The 21,682-nt window shown below is 43.7% G+C and overlaps 2 protein-coding genes across 2 annotated transcripts; both read left to right on the plus strand.

The window, feature by feature from the left end:
• Positions 1-932: 932 nt before the first annotated feature.
• On the plus strand, positions 933-16,666 carry LOC135554233 (sterol regulatory element-binding protein 2-like). Its single transcript, XM_064986396.1, is given in 20 exon segments — positions 933-1,279; positions 7,419-8,060; positions 8,258-8,412; positions 8,589-8,732; positions 8,970-9,129; positions 9,132-9,238; positions 9,507-9,618; positions 9,714-9,865; positions 9,987-10,191; positions 10,368-10,543; positions 10,730-10,979; positions 11,129-11,298; positions 11,427-11,598; positions 11,714-11,831; positions 11,933-12,036; positions 12,310-12,442; positions 13,022-13,196; positions 13,736-13,912; positions 14,018-14,132; positions 14,282-16,666. Coding segments are annotated over 20 exon segments (3,588 nt in total). The 5' UTR covers positions 933-1,179; the 3' UTR covers positions 14,503-16,666.
• Positions 16,667-18,832: 2,166 nt separating this feature from the next.
• LOC135553715 (nucleolar protein 12-like) lies at positions 18,833-21,183 on the plus strand. Its single transcript, XM_064985667.1, has 6 exons — positions 18,833-18,988; positions 19,325-19,430; positions 19,591-19,639; positions 19,800-19,957; positions 20,052-20,122; positions 20,434-21,183. Exons 1-6 carry the CDS (start codon positions 18,888-18,890, stop codon positions 20,645-20,647), a joined length of 699 nt encoding a protein of 232 aa, XP_064841739.1. The 5' UTR covers positions 18,833-18,887; the 3' UTR covers positions 20,648-21,183.
• Positions 21,184-21,682: the final 499 nt, after the last annotated feature.

Genomic DNA, 21,682 nt, shown 5'->3' on the forward strand with positions numbered 1-21,682 from the left:
ACAGATCAACATTAATATTGAGTGCACAGAATAAATGTTAATTAATGCAAGGATGTGGATTTTAAGAAATAGTATGTCACCCTCAGCTCAGTTGACAAATTAGGGAATTAGACTTTAGGCACACACAGAAGTGACTGTTTAGTAACAGTATTGAATCAAATCAAATGTTATTTGTCACATGTGCCAACAGGTAGACCTTACAGTGAAATGCAAGCCCTTAACCAATAAAGCAGTTATAAGAAAAATAGCTAAAAAATGAAATAAATAAAAGTTACAAATAATTAAAGAGCAGTAGTAAAATAACAATAGTGAGGCTATATACAGAGGGTAGCGGTACAGAGTAAATGTGCGGGGGCACCGCTTACTATTTCATTTATCTTAATCACTCTCCAGTTGCTTACATACCAACAGTCATGCAACAAGTAACTTTTTTTAAATGAAATAAAGCAGTATTTCTTGACTTTGCTAAAAATCTGTATAAAATGTTACTTGTGTTTACAAAATGTAACTAATGTATTTATTATGCTTGAGGTCAGTTTCATACTAACAACTGGATTTTTTTTCACACTAACATGAGAATATTTATTTGTAATTAGTGAACGTTTAAATTATTATTGTGTAATTCATATCCTGATGGTAGGCGTAACATCTGGGGATAGCCAGAACATGAATAATGTTGTTCAGATGGGGCGGGCTCATATATAAAGTAAATATAATTAAATATTTGTTAGGGTGAATCTCTTTGGATAGGCTCTTTTTTTTAAATAAATTATTGGGCGGAGTCAATGCATATTTCAAGAAAGCTTCTGATCGTTGACGTACTATCAGGCCACGGTAAAGGTGACATTTCTATTGGTCAATGGTGCCTGGTCTTACGACAACAACAGCCAGGATTAAGCCAATCACGAGTCGTCCTGGTTCACAAACATTGTTTGTAAAATGACGTGAGTAGTGGAAAACAAGATGGCGACGTCTAAATTGTAAATGAGTTTATCTAAGTAGAAATCGGCCTCTGGGGCATTGTTGAGGTGTTACCTGTCCTCTGATAGTTTAAGAAACTTAGAGCTAAGATAACGTCACCTTATGTGTTGTTAACGCTTCAAAGATCTCTGGACATCCTGGTTCTTTCCTTCAGCAACCTCCGGTTAAAGGTGGGGAGGCGAAGTTCTGAATTTCATTATGGACAGTAACGTTAGTGGGGAGTATATCTCGACAATGGAAAATATGGATCCGACTTTGTCAGAACTAGGGGACGAATTTACGCTGGGAGACATCGATGGTGAGTTACTATTTATATCATAATTGATAAGAGAATATGGAATTTTGTGTGTGTGTTTGTCCACGAAAGTTGGTGTCCTAGTTCCGCTTTCTGACTATTTCGTGTCCTCGTCGCGGTAAGGCCGGGAGTCTGGTGATCTGTATCATGTGTCAAGCAAGCTCGCTTGTACATATAGGTATTGCAATCTCATTTTACATCAGTGAAGATTAAGGCATATTTAAAGGGGTGGTTGGCCTACAGCACAGTGGTCATGCAACAGTTTTGTGTGTGCTTGTGAATTAACAACTCCTCAAATGTAACTGAGTGTGACTCAACTGTGAGCTGTGTCATTCAATTACCTGTAGGCAAAAAGTTACTTATACCTTCCCATTGGCTTATTAGCCTAGTTTTACTTGCTTCCTATTTATCTATGTTCTTCATTACATTTTGTTCTGAGATGGGTTTTTGTCATGCTTGTCTACCTCTTTCCTGGCTGTCATACCATTGAGGGTTTGTTCATCAATAATGGAGAAAAAAGTGACTCACAATGTCTATTCATAACTGGCCCATCAGTAATACCTCTTATGTTTTTATGACGGTGAGACATGTCCGCTTCACCCTGCTCATTCATAGGCTCAGCACATTGACTCTATGGGGATAACATCACTGTTCCCATCTTATCAAAACAGCAGTTTTACCCTTGGCACACTGTGAAAGGATGGAGCTTTGTGTTACTGGTATCGTCCCGACCCTACTATCTAGAATTTTCTCCCCACAATTCCCAATGCAATAGCTGCCCTGGTTACATAACCTATTTTCTCTGCTCTGAGCAGCCCTAGGAAACTGTCCCCGTTTGACAGTTTTAGTCCTTTGTGTCACAACTGTCTAGGGGCTTGGGGCTCTGTTTTGTGCCTCTGAAAGCCAACCCCCTGTGGAGCCCGATGAAGCAGACAATTCCAATGAATGATTAATATTAGACGAGAGACTTAATTTTTTCCGAGCCTTTTCGAATGTGAGATGGACCCTATAAGCCATTTCTTCATCAATCGACCCATAGCAAGCTCGCTTGTAATGCATTATGTATTATTATTAATGTATTATTTATTTATTTGTTAATTTTTATTTTTTGCCCAATTTGAGACCAGGGTCTCATTCCCAATGATGCCCTGAGAACAAACTACTCACATGATAATTCAATGCTAGCATGCTAGTAGATACCCATAGATTTCAAGTCATTACTACCTAATTGGGTGCAACCTTGTATCAGAGCATTTCGTGTTATTCTATACGTAAATCCGAGTGATAACCATTTAGTATTATAGGATAATGCCATAAGGAAGAAATAGGCTATTTCAGTTTAAGGTCTAATCTTTATTCCACACTAATAAATAGTATGATTATTTACGATGTTATGCTACATTTTGTTATATTACATTAGAATCCCAATGGAATAGTTGTTGTACAATATTGTACATATTGTAGGACTTATAGTATTGCACCAGTATGCCTTTACCGGTTTGGTATGATATATTACTTTCGAATACTGGTATAATGGTTGTACAGTATCATACATTTTCAACAATAGATTGGTTGTACAGTATCCAATGTTTTGAAAGCACCTGTAAACGGCATTCTGCACCCGTAGAATGCTGTTCATCGACTACAGCTCAGCATTTAACACCATAGTACCCTCCAAACTCGTCATCAAGCTCTGTGAACTGGGTACTGGACTTCCTGAAGGGCCGTCCCCAGGTGGTGAGAGTAGGTAACAACATCTCCACCCCGCTGATCTTCAACACTGGGGCTCCGCAAGGGTGCATTCTGAGCCCTCTCCTGTACTCCCTGTTCACCCAAGACTGCGCGGCCATGCACGCCTCCAACGCAATCATGTTTGGGGACGACACAACAGTGGTAGGCTTGATTACCAACAATGACGAGACGGCCTACAGGGAGGAGGTGAGGGCCCTCGGAGTGTGGTGTCAGGAAAATAACCTCACACTCAACGTCAACAAAACAAAGGAGTTGATCGTGGACTTCAGGAAACAGCAGAGGGAGCACCCCCCTATCCACATCGACGGGACAGTAGTGGAGAGGGTAGTAAATTTTAAGTTCCTCGGCGTACACATCACGGACAAACTGAATTGGTCCACCCCCACAGACAGCGTTGTGAAGAAGGCGCAGCAGCGCCTCTTCAACCTCAGGAGGCTGAAGAATTTCGGCTTGTCACCAAAAGCACTCACAAACTGTTAGAGATGCACAATCGAGAGCATCCTGTCGGGCTGTATCACCGCCTGGTACGGCAACTGCTCCGCCCACAACCGTAAGGCTCTCCAGAGGGTAGTGAGGTCTGCACAACGCATCACCGGGGGCAAACTACCTGCCCTCCAGGACACCTACACCATCCGATGTCACAGGAAGGCCATAAAGATCATCAAGGACAACAACCACCCGAGCCACTGCCTGTTCACCCCGCTATCATCCAGAAGGCGGGTCAGTACAGGTGCATCAAAGCAGTGACCGAGAGACTGAAAAACAGCTTCTATCTCAAGGCCATCAGACTGTTAAACAGCCACCACTAACATTGAGTGGCTGCTGCCAACATACTGACTCAACTCCAGCCACTTTAATAATGGAAATTGATGTAAAAAATGTATCACTAGCCACTTTAAACAATGTTTACATACCCTACATTACTCATCTCATATGTATATACTGTACTCGATACCATCTACTGCATCTTGCCTATGCCGTTCTGTACCATCATTCATTCATACATTATTATGTACATATTCTTTATCCCTTTACACTTGTGTGTATAAGGTAGCAGTTGTGGAATTGTTAGGTTAAATTACTTGTTGGTTACTACTGCATTGTCGGACCTAGAAGCACAAGCATTTCGCTACACTTGCATTAACATCTGCTAACCATGTGACCAATACAATGTGATTTGATTTGAAATGCTTTGACCAACTCAATATTGCTTCACCTGTTTCCTCTGTGACCGAATTTAATATAACAATGCATGATCTAACTTCCTTCATACTGGACACAAAGACATGCACATGGTATCCATGAGTTCACCTGACTCTGGGGAAGTAGGTAAAGGTCATCATTGCCAATATCCTGAAGTATCCCTTTAACATAAGTGAGATGTTGTGCAGAATAGTTTTGTAAACTAAAAGGAGAAATTAAGTGAATTGCAGGAATTGAGGTCCAGCTGACCTTCTGATAAAGGATGCATTGATATTAAACCTGTCACCTGTGATAAAGCGAAGCAGGCTATGGTACACTGCATCCAAGGGTTTTAGAGTTGTGGCTGCTGCCTTCTGATAAATGGTGTCCCCATAATCATAAATGGGAGGATGATGCATTTATTGGCCTAGGTGTCTAGCCTTTCTTTATCGCAAGTGTGAGTTCAAGGTTGCTGCACCTCATTGATAAAAGTGTGAATATTCTTTAACCCCGATTCTTCTAGCAACGTTATCTATACATAGGTCCCTACAGGAAGCTTTTTCCTCCTGTCACAGTGGAGTCTATAAGACCATGCTAAAGTCCTTTGAAGCCCATACTCTGGACATGCTTTCTGTATACGGTGACATGTCTTAGACGTTGCCATTAGAGAAGGGATTTTGGTAGTATTTCTAACAGCAGCAGTTATAAACTGGATGAAATGGTTTTGGCAAATGTAAAGCTGTCATTTGAATAATGAGAAACTCTTCCCATTGATTACAGGCCTGTTATGCACCCCAGACAATAGTAAACCGCATGAGAATATTTAGCCTGCCTCTGGATTTGAGAGATGGCATGCCGGCATGGTTGTGACGTTGTGGTCTTACGCTAAATGGACAAGAGTTAAACACACCCTGCAGTAGACGACTTTAGAAACCGTTTCAACATGTAGGCTACTCTCATTTCTTGCAATACCGGTTTGAAACTACTAGTTTTCTGTAGCATATGCAACTCCACAGCTCTTATCAGTACCGCCGTCCACAATCAAGACCTACTCCACCAGTAGCTGAAGTAATGTTCTTACCAGGATGCTCTTTTACCTCGTTCTAATGGCATCTGTACTAGATTACTATGTCATTTGTCAGGGCGAGTCGTTGGAAGTCTTTCCTATAATTACTAGCTGGCTGGCGCTCTCTTCCTTGACTCTGTGCCGGAACAGTAGCAGTGTATCAAACCAAGGCCGCCACTCCATAAACCTCTTAATTCCTTCAGTGACCTTGACCTGGCAGTAAACAGCATTGTCACTGTTGTAAGTCTCTTCTAGAGGTCACTGTGGATTCTCCTCTTTCCTGTGATCTCTTCACTCAAGGCCAATTTCTAATGCAGGTTAATAATCTTCAGTGCCTTCAGAAAGTATTCACACCCCTTGACTTTTCCCACAGTTTGTTTTTCATAACAGCCTGAATTTAAAATGGATTCAATTTAGATCTTGTGTCACTGGCCTACACACAATACTCCATAATGTCAAAGTGGAATTATGTTGTTGTCGTTTTTTAAGATGAAATGTCTTAAGTCAATAAGTATTCAATCCTTTGTTATGGTAAGCCTAAATAAGTTCAGGAGTAAAATATTTGCTTAACAAATCACATACTTTTAATCGACTGTGCAATAATAGTGTTTAACATGATTTTTGAATGACTACTTCATCTCTACACCACACACAGAATTTTCTGTAAGGTCCCTCAGTTGAGCAGTGAATTTCTAACACCAATTCAACCACAAAGACCAGGGAGGTTTTCCAATACCTTGCGAAGGACAGCTATTGGTATACATTTTTTAAAAATACATTGAATATCCCTTTGAGCATGGTGAAATTCTAATTACACTTTAATTACATGAGGCCAATGGTGACTTTAAAACAGTTACAGATTTGAATGTCTGATAGAACACTGAGCATGAATCAACAACAGTAATTACTTCACAATACCAACCTAAATGACAGTGTGAGAAGTAAGAAGTCTGTACATCACTGAGTACTATTCTTCATATTTTCAAGCATGGTGGTGGCTGCATAATGTTATGGGTATGCTTGTCATTGGCAATGACTAAACACAATGGAGCTAAGCACAGGCAAAATCCTAGAGGAAAAACAGGTTGTCTGCTTTCCAACAGACACTAGGAGACAAATTCACCTTTCAACAGGACAATAACCTGAAACACAAGGATCACTCACATAAGAGGACAAAACTGAAATAATGTCAGATGAAACTGCAGTTCCTCACAATAAAATGACAAATCTTAATAAAGTGTTACATTTTTTTAAACTACACAACATTTAAAAAAAAATCATTTTGGGCAGTGGTAGGAATTCCAGGTCCAATTCATTAAGGCCTTTGAAGCCGTTAGAAAAGTCCAGAGTTGTGCATCTGCCCTTGTGACAGGTTGTACGGCCCAGTACGTCACTGGGGCCAAGCTTCCTGACATCCAGGACCTAATATGCTAGGCAGTGTCAGAGGAAGGCCCAAAAAATGGTCTGACTCCAGTCATCCAAGTCACAGACTGTTCTCTCTGCTACCGCACGGCAAGCAGGACCGGAGCGCCAAGTCTAGGACCAAAAGGCTTCTTAACAGCTTTTACCCCCAAGCCATAAGGCTGCTGAACAACTAATCAAATGGCCACCTGCGCTATTTACATTGATCCCTCCCCCCTATTTACACTGTTGCTACTCACTGTTTGTTATCTATGCATAGTCACTTTACAAATTACATCTACTAACCTGTACCCCCTGCACATTAACTTGGAACCCCCTGTATATAGTTTCGTTATTGTTATGTACATTTCTTGTTACTTTTTGATTGTTTTACTTTAGTTAGTAAATATCTTATTAACTCTCTTTTTCTTGAACTACATTGTTGGTTAAGAGCTTGTAAGTAAGCATTTCACGGTAAGGTCTACACCTGCTGTATTCGGCGCAAGTGACAAATAATATTTGATTTGACTGCAACAATGAAGCCCTACCTTCATTAGAGGGCCATATTAACAAATGGATTGTGTCTAATAAGCCAATTCTATGCTAACTATGTAAAGTCAAATTTGTTGTCTATTCAATCAATTGCCATTGCACATGATTTTATGGCTAAGAATAAAGTGCGTTTTTAGCTCACCCACAACCAGAGACTCATGAACCCCTTGAATTATTCTCTCTCCTCAGAGATGCTCCAGTTCGTCAGCAACCAGGTGGGGGACTTCCCCGACCTCTTTGAGGACCAGATGTCCTCTGCAGGCTCCCTACAGAATGGTGCTGGGGCCACCCCACGCCCACCCCCTCAAGCCCCACAGACACCCCAGACCACTACCACAGTTTACCAGCACAGCAACGTGACTCTCACCCCCACCCAAACACTGGCCCAACAGTCCCTGCCCCTCACCCCACCACAGACCCCAGTCCAGACGTTCTCTTCAGGGCAGCATCAGATCCGCGCCCCTCCCCTGCTCCAGCCCCGGCCCCAGATGCAGGCCATCCAGCCCCAGCCCCAGATGCAGGCCATCCAGCCCCAGCCCCAGATGCAGGCCATCCAGCCCCAGCCCCAGATGCAGGCCATCCAGCCCCAGGCCATCCAACCCCAGATGCAGGCCATCCAGCCCCAGCAGCAACCCACCATCCAGGTCCACAGCCAGAGCATCCCCATGCAGGCGCATAGCTTCCCTGTGCACACCCTGGTCCAGACCCACAACCAGGCTCTGCCCATCCAGTCCCAGGCCCAGACGGTGATGATCACATCTAGCGGTGGCCAGTCCCGCTTCATCCAGAACCCTGTCATCTGCCACCAGAGTCCCACTACAAGCTTCCAAGGTTAGAGCAACTTTTTTCTTTTTTTTCTTTTTTTTTTACACTGAAAAGATTTGTTCACTGGGAATTGGTGGTTATTCATTAGAAATGCACTTAAAGATGGTTATCATGTGAAATTATTCAGAGTCCTACATGCTTTTCTATATGAATGGTGCTCTTTGATAATGTATCCATACTACATACCTCTCTTTTTTCCACAGTCCTCCAACCGCAGATACAGAGCATAATGACATCACCACAGGTTCAACCCATGACCATCCAGCACCAGAGACTACTGCAGACGGGCCAGACCATCCAGACTCTCTCTACAGCACCTACAGTCCACACCATGCAACAGCAGGTTCAACAGCTACCCGTGAGTATCAAGCTTCATACTTTACAATGTTTGAGTCCCTAATCAAAACTAGCTGTGTCCAATCTTTATAAAGTCTCTCTAAATACTTGCAGATCCTAGCATGGTGTAACCATAGACCTTGTGTTGTGTATGGCATCACTGGTTGTAACTGATCCAGTGTCCCTGGTCTTTCTCAGCTTCTGGTCCACCAGCCTCAGATTCTGAAGACAGAGAATCTGGTTCTGACCACCCTGAAGCCTGATGGGACACAGGTTCTGTCCACCATGCAGAACCCTGGGATCACCACCTTGACCCATCCTATCCAGACACAGACTCTACAGGTACCGGTAGGTCTCTATACTATCTGTCTGCTTCACCCTCTCCCGTTCTCTTCTCTCTGTTCGGGGTCTAATGGGGACGGTCACATAGACCCAGATTAAACCGGAACTTGGACTGAAAAGTGCTTTAGATGAAGATGACCAGAGAATTCAATTGAATATGCTTCTCTGCTCTGTCCCCCTTGGTATCTTATCTGTGTCATATGTCACCACTGACTTGTACCTTAACTCTTCCCTCAGACTCTGATGGGCAGTAACATCCTGACCACTGTGCCTGTCATGATGGGAGGCGGAGACAAGCTGCCCATCAAACAGCTGTCGTCAGGCACCTCCCACTGTGTAGGTGGGAACAGGCAGGTGATGGACCATGGGATGGTGATGGGTCCAGGGGGGGTGATGAAGGAGGGGAGAGGAGAACCACCCACAACATCATCGAGAAGAGGTACCGCTCCTCCATCAATGACAAGATCCTGGAGCTGAGAGACCTGGTCATGGGCGGAGACGCCAAGGTCAGGAAAACCAAGTGTTACAATAATCCAATATTGACCTTACAGGAACAGTGGGTTTAGTTTTATTTTGTGGTTCAAGTCCGATAGAAACTTAGAGGAGCATGCTAGAATAATTTGAATGTTTCACAGGTGTCAATCTGAATTAGGCTATAAAACCGCAGATTCTTGGTATTTCCTAGAGTACATGGAAGTCCGAGGAATGGAGTTGTACGTACAGGGCACTCTCACCAAATGTACACTGACACATTGCTAATGTGTTTGTACGCAGATGCACAAATCAGGAGTGCTGAGGAAAGCCATCGACTACATCAAATACCTGCAGCAGGTCAACCACAAACTACGGCAGGAGAACCTGGCCCTCAAGATGAACAGCAAGAACAGTAAGTCCCCCATTTATTACTAGTTAATCCATCACAACTTCAGTTCATGAACGGGCCATAATGCATTGGGCTCTCTCCCACTTCCGCTCTGTCAGAGTCAGTGGTGCTGTCTGATGATGTGGAGATGAAACCAGAGATGCTGATGATGTCACCTCCAGCATCAGAGTCTGGTTCAGGATCTCCTCATGAGTTCTCTCCATACTGCATCGACTCAGAGCCTGGCAGTCCCTTACTAGACCATGAGCAGGTACTGTGATGGTGATAGCCAAGGAACTGTGATGTTTTGTGGAAATTGTTTGGATTGAATGTTGCGAAGGTTGAACACTTACATAGTAGTTGAACTATTCTCTCTCGCTCTCTCCTCTCAGGTGAAGAGTGAGCCTGGCTCACCCTCTTCCATGGGTGTGATGGATCGCTCTCGTCTCCTCCTTTGCGCCCTCACCTTCTTCTGCCTCTCCCTCAACCCCCTGCCCTCTCTCCTGGGATCTGAGGCCCAGGGCAGCTCTGGCTTGACCTCTGCACATGGAGCCTCCAGGACACTGTTCTCATTACCCAGCCAGACCCACAACTTTGGTCAGCCCCTTAGTTCACCCTTATACTGACCATACAAGTCCTATTGCATTCACGATCGGCTATTATAGTCAAAGTCATTATTATTCTTAACAGTAAGAGTTCCCGGTTGGGAGTTGTTTTGAGGATGTATTGGACTATATGTATCTTATATTGACTCCTCCCTCTCTTTCCCACAGCGACCTGGCTTTGGTGCCTGTTGCCATGGTTGATGGTGTGGATGTTGAGCGGTGTTGGGGCAGTGTGGGGCTGTGTTAGGGTCCTCTACCTCTGGGAGCCTGTCACCCCCCTCCACTCGCCCAAATCCGTCTCCTTCTGGAGGCAGCGTAAACAAGCAGACCTACATCTCAACAGAGTGAGTTCACATCCCTTTATGTCTGAAGGATTTCCCCTACTTATTGTTTTTCTCTGTACCTGTGTTTGAGTATCTCCTTTAACTGGTGCCCTGATTGGGTAAAACCATCTCTCTGTGTCTATAGGTACATGAATGCGAAGTTCCATAAGTATTCTTATAGATTTTCCCACCTCTCCACTCCTACAGGGTGACTATACAGCAGCTATGGCCAGTTTGAAAACCTGCCTTTCAGTCTTGACCAGAGCCCTGCCCACCACCAGTTGGGACCTCCTCTTCTCACTCTCCTGGAACCTGATTCGCTACTGTCTGCATCACCCCACCCCTCTGGGCTGGCTGGTTCGCCAGGTTGGTGGGAAGCACAAGGGGGAGGAGTCAAAGACCAGCTCCCGGGACGCAGCTCTGGTCTACCATAGGCTGAGCCAGTTGCAGCTCACAGGTGACTACACTGAATAGTCTAGAACGTTGAGCCTAGGTCCGTATCATTAGTCATTGTAAACACAATAACATAACACAGTAGTACCCCATCCTCTGTCTGGAACTTCTCTCTCTCTCTCTCTCTCTCTCTCTCTCTCTCTCTGTGTGTAGGGAAGCTTCCCCAGCGCAGTGGCCTGTGGGCTCTGTCTCTGTCTATGAGTGCCGTCAACCTCAGTGAGAGCGCCCAAAGCAAGATGGCCCCTGCCCAGCAGGCTCAGATCTATGTCACCGCGGCAACAGCTCTGCGCACTGTACTGGGCCACCACCTCTCCTGCCTGCCTGTGAGTGTCTCAGGGCATCCCTCCATCCTCCATTACTAACCCTCCACATCCCTCCATTACTGCTATGGTAATGATATCTCTGATACTATCCACTCACTGTCATCTTTCCCGACATGTCTGTGTCCCAGGGTTACCTGTTGAGCTGTGCTGAGGGTGTGGCCAGCCAATCCGACTCCAAGCCCATCCCTGACTGTCTGCACTGGCTCTTCACCCCATTGGGCAGGCAGTTCTTCCTCAGCTGTGATTGGTCTGTGAAGTCTGAAAGCAGAGAGGGCGTGTACACTTCCCAGAGAGACCCAGGTATGAACAATAAAGTCGATGGAAGAGCTAATAGTGTATACAGAAATGCTCTCATGCAACAATTAGGCCTTTTAATTATCTTTCTTTCCCTCCTTCTTTCTCTCTCTTCCTTTAGCTGACCCCATCGCCCAGCTACATCGTTGTTTCTGTGAGAAGCTGCTGGAGAGAGCTGTGCACTCCCTCATCCAGCCCCACACTGACAGGGAGGCAGGCAAGCCCAAGAACGACTCGGGGTAAGGCCAGGGTCCTCGGTGCCCAGTCACTCTCCTGTTTACCTATGCAAATTGTTTACTTTACTTTGTTTACTTTTCTTCACTCTCACTCTGTCTCTCAGGGAGTTCTCCAGTGCCTTGGAGTTTCTCCACCTATTGAACAGCTGCACAGAGGAGTCCTCCTCACCTCCCTTCCCAGCCCCACCTAATCACACCACCATGCCAGGTACTGGAATACACACGTTAGTGTGAACCACACCATGCTCTGTGTGGGACAGATTTCTTTACAGATTTCTCCCATCTTTGTTTCCTACGAGATGATCTGATGCTGTGAATGTGTATAGATTTTTTCTTCTCATATGTATCTTGGACACTAAAGATAAACTCTTTATGATTAACATAATTGACTTATTCAATATAACATGTGAACAATTTTTGCTAGACCCCTTGATGCCACAGTTGAAGTCTAATGTTGTCATGTAATCTCTTCTCTGCTTAGTGGCAGACCCAGTGAGTCGCTGGTGGGCATTGGTCCTAAAGGCTGCTGCCCATTGGCTGCAAGGAGATGATGTCGCTGTGAGGTCACTGCTGGCAGAGGCAGAGCGCATGCCCAGAGCTCTCCATACCCTCGAGTCAGTATACTCCGTTTATGTTGTGTGTGTTTTTTATTAGTCGTATGTACAGGATATACCTGGTATACACAGTCCAAAGAAATGGTTACCTGCAGGTTCCTTCTGGACAATACAACAATAACAAATAAGAAAAGATAAGAACAGGAACATAAAGTAAATGGCTCAGTCGAATAGAATAAACATTTTAGTATAATACAGGAAGGTACAATTTAGTCCAATATTTACATGTTTTGGGGAAGGGAGGATTGGGGGGTAAGTGTTTAATTTGTGGAGTATTTAGTAATCTTAATAAGAGTCTGGTAACATCAGTTGTGTGCTAAGGTGTGGAGTATAAGAGCAGGTGGTCTCTGAGCCTGTTGGTATCAGACCTCATGCTCTGATACAGTCTGCCTGACAGTAAGGGAGTGAACAGCTCGTGGCTGGAGTATGTGGGGTCCTTGATGTTGTGGGTCTTCTTCATGCACTGTTTTCAGTAGATGTCTTGTAAGTGTGGGAGCATGGTCCCAGTGATGTGTATGTAAAGGACATTAGAAGCATTGCCATAATCCACATAATGTTGTTTTCCCTGTCGTCCTGCAGTCATCCGTTGCCCAAGGCTGTGCTGCTGCTGTGTAAGGCGGTGCAGATGAGCCTGTCGTCTCTGAAGGGAGAGGGGGCGGTGGCCTGTCTGTCTCACTGCGACAGGGCCAGCAGCTACCTGCGCACCAGCATCTCTGTTCCCCTGTCCGCCCAGTCTGGAAACGGGCTCAACAAGGTACTCTCCCAAAATGCGGGTTTTTAGGATGCAAGTGAATATATACACTCTCTGTGATTTCTAGTTGAACCAACTCTAACCTTTGTGTATATACATGCAGTAAAGGTTGTAATGGAGCTGGTTGATTCACAGTGTTCATTGGTCATATTACACACACACCATGAACAAACATATACTGCACAAGGTGACCGTTGCATGGGTGCTCGTTTGACTCACCAAAGCACAGGTACAAGCTGACTAGCTAGGTATAGTTTGTGTGTGTGTGGTAGGGGGTGGCTGTAGTGCATTGTAGTTGCATTGCATGATCCTGCAGCCCAGTGCCATGTGTCTGCAGTGCAGTACAGGGGCCTCCCAAATCTGCAGGTACCTGCAACACACCATATCCAGGTCGAGACGCTGCTTACAGTGCATGTACTGTCCCATATGACTCTCTTAGTTTCCATAACTCATTGTGTAGTCATTTATTACGTAGTTCAACACTTTTTTTCTTCTTCCCCCCCTCCCTTCCTCTGCCTTACTGTTTTCTTTCCTATACCAAGGGGGTGGAGCTCCTGGTCTGTGACCTCTTGCTGACCCTCAGGACCAGCCAATGGCAAAGAGGAAGCAGCAGCAATGGGGAGCCAGGTCCTGCCCCTGGCTCCCAATTGGCTGGATTCCAGCAGGACCTGAGTTCATTGCGAAGGCTGGGCCAATGCTACAGACAGGCACAACACAAGGTAACTAGGGCTTCAGACCTGCTGGCTGGTTCATGGATTATTCATGGTTTATTCATGGCTATCTGTGGTGTAATTACATATGTTCCCTCTCTTGTCCTCCCCCAGGTGTTCCTGCATGAGACCACAGTGAGGCTGATGGCTGGAGCCAGTCCCACCCGTACACACCAGCTACTGGAGCACAGCCTCCGACGCAGGACCAACAACCCTGGGTACACCACGGGTAAGGACACACACACTTCAATTATTATCATGAATAATACCAAATGTGTTTTTGATGTCAAATTAACACAAATGTAGTGCTTTCCTCACAAATGTACTGACCTTTCTTTACTTTTTCCTCCTCCCCTGTTCTCCTCCTCTGCCCTGCAGCAGAGGGTGACTGTGTTCTGGGTGAGCGTGAAAGGGCTCATGCCATCCTGCTGGCGTGCCGCCACCTACCCTTACCCCTGCTGACCCCACCAGGGCACCGCGCCCGCCTGCTGGCCGAGGCCAAGCGCACCCTTGAGCGTGTGGGCGACCGCCGCTCCCTACAGGACTGCCAGCAAATCCTGCTCCGCCTCAGCGGGGGAACCACCATCGCGGCCTCCTGATGATTCACCCCTCAGACAGATCTCAGATCAGTTAGACCCACACACGTTAACGCTGACTTGTGATCTACTCACTCAGAGTACTGATCAGTGGTCAGTGATAAGTTATTCTCCACCACATATTAGAAATTAGTCCATTTATACAGATCCCAGAACAGTCACCTAGCCCTACAGACATATCACTGATAAATTACTAGTCAGCCATTTCCACACAGCATCTAATTGTCAACTACGCAAACAGCCGTGTCTCATGAACATATCACAGGAGAGACACCAAAAGGGACCTTCAATCTTCACACTGCCAGCCTGAACATTGACTACTGTTAACATTCTGGCAGTGTCATATTTACTCTCACACACGCCTAACACACCCCCATATCCTCACAGAAGGAGTTGGTATATAATGCAGCCCATACACTGGACCACTGCACATGGTTTCTCACATGCTCACTGGTATAATGCTAACACTGTAACGTTGCTAACACTACTTAGCGTAGAGAGAATCTGCTTATAGGCCCCAAAGGGAAAAAGGACCAAAATGGCTGCCATTGGGTCTCATCCACATACAATTCAGTCTCTCTCTCTCTTTGCTTGGCTAATTAGCCAACAGTTATTTTGAGTTGTGCCCTGCGATGAATGGACCTTCATCCACAAGAGGTTGTGCTCGTTGTGGCTAAAGCTTTATGGCAGAGCTGTAATGTCACAGGTAGATGACGGGCTGCACATGCACTGGCATTCCACAAGTTCTAAATGCTAAAATGTCATGTGTGTTCAAGCTTCACAATGATACATTTAAAATGTATGTATTTTTGACAGCCCAATACAATAGTTCAACGCAAGGAGACCGACTGTGGCTTCAGTGCATTCTAGCTTTGATAGTCAACCTCTAGCCTCTACTGTACAATGCAAAATAACTTGCTTCTCACAGTACAGTGCAGAGTAGTATCTATTTATATCTACCTCATTGACTGTACAATGCTAGTGTACTCAAGCGCAATATACTGTAGTACCACACCAGTTGGCACGGTGACAGTTGACAGTAGTCGTACAGTACACAGAGCAGCTTTATTTAGACTCAGCAGTGCAGTGCAATATTAATGGGCCAGCACTGTAAAAGTGCCATTTGTTTTTCAATAAGAAAACAGGTTCATGGTTTGGAGAGTCAACGTAAATGGAAAATCAAAGCCCAATTCTTTATACAAGTTTTATATATACATACATACATTCAGTTAGTCAGTCGCATACACAGTATCACAGTCATGATTGTATATAGATTGTACATTCTGTAGCCATGTAGAGACAGCAGTCTTGAATAGAATGAAGCAGGATGTTCTTATGTATGTGAGAGGGGAGAATAATGGGTAGAAAGAAGGTACCATCAACTCTGTAGGAAGGTTAAATGGTTTGTGTATTGGCCACCAGCCAGAGGCCGGAGTGAGTTGACTATGTTATTGAACAATCAGTTCGGTCACTGTCAGAAAGGTTGATTCTGACCAGTCTGATTGGGAAGCTCTCAAGCATAATGGCCTTGATGTAGTTAACAATTATTTAATGTTTTCAGTGTCAGAGCTATCCTCGTGGAATCTGTCCAATTGCTTTTAATTTGTTGGCTAGACTTTGTCACTTTTGTCATTCTCATCTTTGTGTTCTGATTTTCTTATTTAATGGCTGTAATATTATACATGCTCAGTTTTTTTTGAGTAATCTTGTTTTATATTGTCACGGCAACCTAGGGATATAAACTGTTGGAGTGTGAAGGAGTGACTTTTTTTTTTTAAAATGAGGATAATGGAGTTATCCTAATATTTTATGCAGGAAGTACTGTTGTCCATCAAGACATTAGTATGGCAGTTTTTATAGGGCATCATTATTTGGCACATTGTAGTGTTTTTGACATGAACTCCAATGCACATAAATGTGTTAATACAGCTATATTCACCGCTGTATGGTGTCAATTTACCCAACCATGTCCCTTGTATCTGCACCGTTATTTCAGATTGAATTCATCAGACTGGTTAGTGTGGTCTAGTAAGTGCTGCACAACCAACCATCTGCAGTGAATGGACATACTACGATTTATAATGTTACAAAATATCTCATCTAATGTTTTCCCTTCTATGTATTGTTTTTTTGGATTTGTTTTAATAAAAGATGAATGTGGACAGCATGTGTTTTGTTTGTCTTATTTTTAAGTTGCTATAAATGCCAAGCAGTAGGGATGCTACAGTAAAAATGTTTCCACAAGATTTCTTTTAGACAGAACACTCTTAATGCAATGTTAGTGGTCTGCATTACGCTTACACACTCATCTTGATCCTTATTAGGTGTTTCACTGGAGCTAGCGACTGGGCTGGTCAACAAAACTACACTGCTACTGTTTATCCACCTGAAGGTGGGGGAAGAAGACCACCCACACTTTACTATACTAGTCTCTATTCCTGCTTTCTTGGCTAGTTGCTGGTTCTTTCTCTCTGCCCCTTGGCTCTCTTCCTCAGTCCCTGGCCTTATTATTGAACTCATGATGTACAGTGGGGCAAAAAAGTATTTAGTTAGCCACCAATTGTGCAAGTTCTCCCACTTAAGATGAGAGGCCTGTAATTTTCATCATAGGTACACTTCAACTCTGACAGACAAAATGAGAAAAAAAAAAATCCAGAAAATCACATTGTAGGATTTTTAATAAATTTATTTGCAAATTATGGTGGAAAATAAGTATTTGGTCAATAACAAAAGTTTCTCAATACTTTGTTATATACCCTTTGTTGGCAATGACAGAGGTCAAACGTTTTCTGTAAGTCTTCAGAAGGTTTTCACACACTGTTGCTGGTATTTTGGCCCATTCCTCCATGCAGATCTCCTCAAGAGCAGTGATGTTTTGGGGCTGTTGCTGAGCAACACGGACTTTCAACTCCCTCCATAGATTTTCTATGGGGTTGAGATCTGGAGACTGGCAAGGCCACTTGAAATGGTTCTTACGAAGCCACTCCTTTGTTGCCCGGGCGGTGTGTTTGGGATCATTGTCATGCTGAAAGACCCAGCCACGTTTCATCTTCAATGCCCTTGCTGATGGTAGGCTTTGTTACTTTGGTCCCAGCAGCTCATTCATTAGGTCCCCCCGTGTGGTTCTGGAATTTTTTCTCACCATTCTTGTGATAATTTTGACCCCACGGGGTGAGATCTTGCGTGGAGCCCCAGATCGAGGGAGTTTATCAGTGGTCTTGTATGTCTTCCATTTCCTAATAATTGCTCCCACAGTTGATTTCTTCAAACCAAGCTGCTTACCTATTGCAGATTCAGTTTTCCCAGCCTGGTGCAGGTCTACAATTTTGTTTCTGGTGTCCTTTGACAGCTCTTTGGTCTTGGCCATAGCGGAGTTTGGAGTGTGACTGTTTGAGGTTGTGGACAGGTGTCTTTTATACTGATAACAAGTTCAAACAGGTGCCATTAATACAGGTAACGAGTGGAGGACAGAGGAGCCTCTTAAAGAAGAAGTTACAGGTCTGTGAGAGCCAGAAATCTTGCTTGTTTGTAGGTGACCAAATACTTATTTTCCACCATAATTTGCAAATAAATTAATTAAAAATCCTACAATGTGATTTTCTGGATTTCTTTTCTCATTTTGTCTGTCATAGTTGAAGTGTACCTATGATGAAAATGACAGGCCTCTCTCATCTTTTTAAGTGGGAGAACCTGCACAATTGGTGGCTGACTAAATACTTTTTTCCCGCTCTGTATGTCCCTCCTTTTCTGTCACCATCTCCCTTTGCTGAAATCTTTTATTTGACTTGGGCTGAATAGTGGTGTCTTACAGCCACTCCCCACAGTAGAAATAACTATTGTGTCTCCAGACTCGCTCTCTTTATTAATCCGTAGGAATGTCCTAGCAGACTGTGGCTCCCAGTATTTGACTACCCGGTGTCATGTTCAGAGTGGAATGTGGTCTCTATTTGAAACTCGCACAGCTAATACATTATCAAATTTGGGTTGGTCACACTGCTCTGGGGTAGGCAGTGTCCACCAAACATTATTCCATCCTTGTAGGCTTTGGTTTCAATAGAGCTACATTTTTGATAACGGCCAATTGCTTTGTGCATTTTCAACAAATTGTTCATAAATATGTTGGCAATATTAAAGTTGTACACTTATCAATGTTTAATGTAGGCATGGTAATGTTATTTTACTTGTATCAGAATTCTGAAAAACATTTCATTTCAATGTACTTTTTAAAATGACTCTTATAGAACTGGACATTGGAGAGAATGGCCACAATTTCAAAGAACCAAAGTGCTTGGGAGGTTGTCCCAGTCGGACCACATTGTATGATGCACACAAATCAGGGACTTCTGAAGCAATTCGCCAGCTGAAAAACAAGCTCACGTGTTATCAAAATGAAAAACATGAAGAACTGGAACAAAAAGGAAAAGGGGAAGCATGAGAAATTTAAGAAAAGAGAGAAATGTGTGGTCATGTACAACGATAACGAGCGACAGTGAGTTTGGCACATTATAAACAGCACAGGAGTCCCTCAACGCATAGCAAGCTAACGTTAGCTAACTACAGAGCATCTCTGGCTAAACTAGCTAGATTGCTAGGTAGGTCTCATTTACATTGTCAGCTTGTATGATATGCCATCATTGTTGATAGAGAATCATAAGCCACATCATCCTGCCTCTGTCTTTGAGAAATGTGTTTAGTGCACCTCTAATTGGTTTGCCAAGTTCTCATTAATCCTATCAGAAGTTAAGTATTGGTAAATGCAATAAATTGACCACAAGTGACTTGTCATGAATGTACTCATCTGTTTGACTTATCGTATCTCCTGCAGGGAGTATCTGACAGGATTCCACAAGAGAAAGGTGGAGAGGAGGAAAGCAGCAGTGGTGGAAATCCAGACCAAGATAAAGGAGGAGCAGAAGAGAGTCAAAGAAGAGGTAAACACCGGCTAAGAGAAAAGGCACAAGAATAAAACCCAAGTGTTAATTAAATAGACATGGTGTGTAAAACTTGTCACTTAAGTAGAGTTTTTGATGACGGGAATACTAACAATGTGGACAGAACTGTGCACAAATCATATTTACTCTTTAATTCCAGAGACACAAGGAGTATTTGAAGTTGCTGCAGGAAAGAAAAGAGGCTCTCGGTGAGTTTGAGCGAAATAATTAAACATGTCAGCTCGGCTTGACAGAATATTGTTGGCTGCCTTCACTTGCCCTTATCTGTGTTTTCAGGTTTACCCAGAAGTTAACATGTAGTGTGAATCCATTTCACTTACTCTTATTGTTATGGTTAACTCTCCACAGATGAGGATGATGATGATGAAGAAGATGAATTGGAGGATGTAATAACGGGCACAACCGAGTCTGTACAGTACGATCACCCCAACCATACTGTTACCGTAACAACCATCAGTGACCTTGACCTCACGGGGGCCAGCCTCTTTGCGCCAGAAACCAATCAGGTAAAGCATTTGTTGCTGATTTCAACGTCCCATGTTCTTATGTTTTGAAATAGTTTTTCTGAAAGGTATTCAAACTGTACATTTTCTTTTGAAGGTTACTGTGGAGGAGCAGGAGAAAATGAGTGCTTTGCCAAAGAAATCTGGGAATCCGATCCTCAATAAAAAGTAAGTTGTGTTTATCCTCACTCACATTTAATGAAAATCACTTGTACTCTTTTCTTGTGTTATTGATAATGGTCAAATTCACTGGAGGATTTGAAAAATGGGTAATAATTTATGCAAATTTCATTATTCCTCAACAGCTGTGTTATACACCCTGCTAAGGAATAGCAATGAGCCCCCAATTCCTGTTCTATTGTCATTCTGTATTCAGTTCTGACAGCTAATTTAGTCTAATATGATGCCTATATAACAATATGAGCAGTGTGGTGGCAAGTTATTCTCACACGTTATTATCCCCCCTCCTCCCTCTGCAGAATCTGCTCACTGAACGCCTCGCTCCACGCTCACCAGACGCAGCGGAAGGGAAGCAGGAAAGGGAAACAGGAAGGCAAAGAACGAGGCCGGCCAACAGACAAGAAGCCAGGTGCCACAGACAAGAAGGGCAGAATTGAAAAGAACAGAGTTGGGAGGACCAGCAAGAAGCAAAGACGCAGACTGACTGGGAAGAGGGTACATCACAAGGACTGAGAGTTATGAAAAAATAGATTTGCAGTGTAAGGGTCTGTCTGGCCTCTTTTTTTACATTTATTTTTTTACCTTTATTTTACAAGGCAAGTCAGTTAAGAAAAAATTATTATTTTCAATGACGGCCTAGGAACAGTGGGTTATAACTTCCTGTTCAGGGGCAGAACGACAGATTTGTACCTTGTCAGCTCGGGGATTCGAACTTGCAACCTTTCGGTTACTAGTCCAACGCTCTAAGGATCATAAGCAGCCATGATGGACATTTAGAGTTTCTATGGTACCAGTTGGGAAAGTCTACAGAGCAAACAAATACACAAACTGCACATATTCATTCTCATTGAAAGCCAATGTCTGCTCGATCCAGAGTGGCCGTTTCAAACATTGTTTTGTTTTAACCAATTGGACACGACCTGTCTGTTTCCTTTGTTAGGCTCTCTCCTTTCTCCATGTTTGTTTATATGCTAACTGCTTTGGTATGATGTATCCATCCAATGTGTATATGCTCAAAGTTTGATTAAAAGAATCACTTGGAAACCTGACTCCTCAGTCAACATCCTTTTCCGAGCATCAGAGAAGAGATCTTTACGTGTGTATTGCTAGACATTATAGGACCCCATGCCCTCATTTGTTTAGATTTCAAGAAATGTGGTATAGTCAAGGATCTTAGTGTATGCTGATCTCATACCTTAGCTCAGGTTAGTGTAAATAAATAAACACTGCTAACGCGTGCCATCTGTCACAAGCAGTTCATTTAGCTTTCTAAAGCTCATGATATCTAATACAACCTTCAATAGAGTAACTGTCATGCATTTGACTCCATATTGGTTCTAGGTCTGGCAGACTGATAGGTTCTCGGTAATGTTAAGCAGAGCCAACATGGCAGTCAGAAGTGCATCAGTTTCATCCATTGTCGGAACAGCCAATCGGATCCATGTAAGAGTAAGAGCCTCAGGGGGATTGTGAGCAGGGGAAGAGGCTTGTGCCGGGGGTCTGATGGACAGTATATTACCTTTCTCTAAATGGCATATTCTCAGTTTA

This window comes from Oncorhynchus masou, chromosome 14 (genome assembly GCF_036934945.1).
Source record: "Oncorhynchus masou masou isolate Uvic2021 chromosome 14, UVic_Omas_1.1, whole genome shotgun sequence".
Lineage (NCBI taxonomy): Eukaryota > Metazoa > Chordata > Actinopteri > Salmoniformes > Salmonidae > Oncorhynchus > Oncorhynchus masou.

Coding starts and splice junctions, on each gene's coding strand:
- LOC135553715 (XM_064985667.1), top strand. CDS start 18,888: ATGAAAAACATGAAGAACTGGAACAAAAAGGAAAAGGGGAAGCATGAG. Junction 19,431..19,590: donor AGAAGAGAGTCAAAGAAGAG/GTAAACACCGGC, acceptor CTTTAATTCCAG/AGACACAAGGAGTATTTGAA. Junction 19,958..20,051: donor TTGCGCCAGAAACCAATCAG/GTAAAGCATTTG, acceptor TTTCTTTTGAAG/GTTACTGTGGAGGAGCAGGA.